This window comes from Alexandromys fortis, unplaced genomic scaffold, assembly GCF_014885135.2.
Source record: "Alexandromys fortis isolate MF-2015 unplaced genomic scaffold, M_Fortis_MF-2015_v1.1 scaffold_4, whole genome shotgun sequence".
Taxonomy (NCBI): Eukaryota; Metazoa; Chordata; class Mammalia; order Rodentia; family Cricetidae; genus Alexandromys; species Alexandromys fortis.
The window spans coordinates 24495661-24499715 of record NW_026067944.1 but is presented as its reverse complement, the minus strand read 5'-3'; the positions used below and the strand labels follow the sequence as shown (position 1 = coordinate 24499715).

The following is a 4055-nucleotide window of genomic DNA, read 5'->3' as shown; positions in this document are numbered from 1 at the left end:
TTTGAAAAACATGTAAATATATTAAATAAGTTCTAAAATATACGTTTATATATAATAAATATGATAACATATTAGCCATATATGTGATCATTCTCATATATTTATTTACACATATAATTTACACATAAATATATATGTAAGTATATATTTACAATTAAACCATATTTATATATGGTTAAAAGTTCTCAGAAGGTTGGCATGCATATTTACATGTATGTTAAAGGACAGCTCACCACCAAAGCCAGGGATGATCCAGTCTGTTGTTCCTTTGGCTCACTTTAGAAATTGTAAGTGATCTTTTTGGGGCCAGAGAGATAGCTCAGTGTTTAAGAGCACTGACTGTTCTTCCAGAGGACCTGGGTTCAATTTCCAGCATCCACATGGCAGCTTGCAACTATCTGTAACACCAAGATCAGACAAATATGCAGTCAAAACACCAATACACATAGAAAATAAAAAAAGTGATCTTTTCTTCTGGAACCTAAACTATGGTGGTTTTTTTGTTGTTGTTGTTTTGTTTTGTTTTGTTTTTGTACTTACAAGTAAATCACCTTCAAAAATAAATCTATTGAAATCTTAGTTATTTAAATGACTCACAAGTAAGTCACGGTAAGTTAATATAAATAATAATATAGCCCAGACAGGGCATGAAATGAGTCTTTGAAATTTTGCTATTTTTATTAAAAATGGCATTTTCGTATTGGGGATTTTATAAATCTGTTCATTTCCCAACTCTGACTTTCCTCTTACCAGATCCGCTAAGCTCAGCTCTGTTCCTACGCACAGAAACACGACACGTAGAGAGGATGGCTTGAATGTATTTCTCTGCTTCATTTTAGGGTGGATGCTTCCTTCCAGATGCCCAAGGAAGAGTACAAAGATGCGGATGTTTCTGGACGGAATCGCTATAAATTCTTTGACAGGTAGAAAGTGAAGAGTAAGAAATGTTAGAGCCTGAGGCTCTGAGGAGCCTCTTTATGGTGGTGGCAGCAGTTGTCACTCCTTGTGGGTGCAGCGAGCCAGCCCTCATGGTCAATTCTTTGCTTGGATGTTACCTAATCTTCACAGTAGACGTACGAGAGGGCAGATGAGGTACCCATGGCAACGAAGGATGGATAGTTGATAGCAAAACGTCATCAAATGAAGTCAAATATCTTGAAAGCACCGGGTAGGAGAAATTGCTAAAAGTGTCCAAACAGACAATACTTGCAAATGTTCAAACCCAACCACAAGCTTTTACTTCATCAATGACTGCTACTCTTGTGAAAATCATATTCTCAAGGCAGACCAACCTCAAATGAGGATATCCCTGCCAATCGTGGGTTGGAAGATAATCTTGATGCCACATCTGAATTAACTTCCTTTCAAAGGTGATGTTCTGATCTACTTTATCACACATAAACATTTCCTCACGGAGATGTTCTCATACTTAAAAAAAACATCATTTTTTAAGAGAAATTTAATTTTTTAACTATAATAGATGTAAGTTCTTAGGCTCTCGGCAGGAGGGGAAGCTTCAAATGAAGGCCTTGGTCATCTCAGAAGGTCTTAAGAACTTGAGGAGTTGCTGGAGACTAACAGGTACCTGAAGCCCGAGTGTAGAGATTCTCCTGAGAACATGGCTGCCTAGGAGACACCAGCGTGCACAGTGAGGATGCTGAGTAACCAGCTGTGCCAGATCCTGGCTGGATCTCCTGGGCCAGAGCTGGGAATTTACGTTTTAAATAAGAGCATCTCCAGTGGTTTTGTATACACAAAACTTTAAATATTACTCATTTCTTTTTAGTTTATTCAAACCCATTGATTTTTTTAAAGGAATAAATATTTAAGTAAGGAGAAAGGTTGAGCCAGTACAAAAAAATCTCACACGTGTTTTCCTGTTCCTCCCAGGCCCTTCCTTCCATTTCTTCAACAGATGCCGCTCAATGTTGTCTTAGCACCAGCCAAGTAAGTGTTTTATTTCGCAACTCTCTCATCATTCACTTCATTTTTACTTCAGGAAGGCAGTTCTCAAGATCAGTGCTTTGCAACCTATAAACCACCGACCACCATAGTCAGGAGTCTACCTGATCCTTCTGGTGATTTTCTGTGTGCCTAGGTCTGAGTAATAGTGTTACATAGAATATTAAAGCTTAATGTTTTTTCTAGCGGGTCAAAGTATTAGACATATGTTGCCATCTTATATACCCTTTGTGTAATAAAGACCAATGGCCATGTCTATATGGATATAATGGTTATGACATGGAATAGATTTCTGATATTGATTTATGTGTGATACACATTGTCATCGACTGAGGACTGAGTGATTTATAAGTAATAGAAATTCATTTCTCATCTTTCTGGAGGCTAGGAAGTCTGAGATCAAAGTACCAGCATTGAGGGTCTGGTGAGGGCTCTCTTGCCCTGTCCTCATGTAGTGAAAGGAGGAAAGACTATGCTCACACATACTAAGAAGTGGGCCCTAAGTTGTTACCTCTAGCACCATTATAAGGTTCCAGTCTGCCCATGAAGGCTTATCACTTCCCAAGAGTTCCATCTTTGAGTCCCATCAAAAGAGGAATTAAGTTTTTCATCCATAACACACACACACACACACTTCACACGTCTTTTTTTGTTTCCCTGCCATACACACTTTTGGGGTGGCAATGCCTCAGTATTTTATCAGGAAGATGAATCAGTCATAAAATGGTTTTTTTGGGGGGAGGGGGGCTAGGGTTTTAAGAGTCCGTGAACTCCCACTAGCTTGTGTCAGCTGTCTCTGTGGTTTTCCCCATTATGATCTTGATACCCCTTGCTCATATGATCCCTCCTCCTTCTCTTCAACTGAACTCCAGGAGCTCAGCCCAGTGCTTGGCTGTGGGTCACTGCATCTGCTTCCGTCAGTTACTGGATGTAGGTTCTGTGATGGCGATTAGGGTGGTCACTAATCTGATTACAGGGGAAGGCCTGTTCAGATGCCCTCTCCACTATTGCTAGGAGTCTTAGCTGGGTTCATCTTTGTGGATTCCTGAGCATTTCCCTAGCACCAGATTTCTCCCTGACCCCATAATGGCTCCCTCTAACAAGATATCTCTTTCATTGCTCTTCCTCTCTGTCCCTCCCTCAACTCAGCCATCTTGAATCTTCATGTTCCCGTTCCCCATCCCCTCCCTTCTACCCCCTCCCAGTTGACCCAGGCCATCTTAACTATTTTTCCTTCCTGGGACTGTCTATGTGTGTTCTCCACTTGGTCCCCCTTTTTACCAAGTTTTTCTGGAATTGTGGATTATAGCCTGGTTATCCTTTGCTTTGCATCTAATATCCACTTATGAGTCAGTACATACTGTGCTTGTCTTTCTGGGTCTGGGTTACCTCACTCAGGATGTTTTTTTTTTTCTAGTTCTATCTATTTGCCTGCAAATTTTAAGATGTCATTGTTTTTTACTGCTGAGTGGTACTCCATTATGTAAATGCACCACATATATTTTCTTTATCCATTCTTTGGTTGGTGGGTATCTGGTTGTTTCCAGGTTCTGGCTATTAACCATGCTGCTATGAACATAGTTGAGCAAATATCCTTGTGGTATGATTGTGTGTCCTTTGGGTATTTGCCCAAGAGTGATATTGCTGGGTCTTGAGGTACATTGATTCCCAAATTTCTGAGAAACTGCCATAGTGATTTCCAAAATGCCTGTACAAGTTTGCACTTCCACTTGCGATGGAGTTGTCTCTCTGCGGCATAAGCTGTCATCGGCATTTTGATCTTAGACATTCTGACAGGTGTTCAGGGTCGTTTTGATTTGCATTTCCCTGATGGGTAAGGATGTTGGGCAATTCCTTAATGTCTTTAGGACATTTGAGATTCTTCTGTTGAGAATTTTGCTTAGATTGTACCCCATTTTTAAATTGAATTATTTGGCAATTTTAGTGTCTAGTTACTTGATGTCAGATGTGGGGTTGGCAAAGATCTTTTTTCCATTTTGTAGGCTGCCATTTGTCTTATTGACTGTAACCTTTGCCTTACAGCAGCTTCTCAGTTTCAGGGGTCCCATTTATTAATTGTGGCTCTCAAAGTC

The 4055-nt window shown here is 40.0% G+C and overlaps 1 protein-coding gene across 2 annotated transcripts in view; it reads left to right on the top strand.

Annotated features, from left to right (window-relative positions):
• Window positions 1-4055, top strand: part of Cfap91 (cilia and flagella associated protein 91) — a 51025-nt gene that overhangs the window by 6215 nt on the left and 40755 nt on the right. For both annotated transcript variants that reach the window (XM_050148974.1, XM_050148975.1), the window contains exons 4-5: window positions 840-923; window positions 1891-1947. In XM_050148974.1, coding sequence (XP_050004931.1) covers window positions 840-923; window positions 1891-1947 — 141 coding nt within the window. The remainder of the gene's footprint in view (window positions 1-839; window positions 924-1890; window positions 1948-4055) is intronic.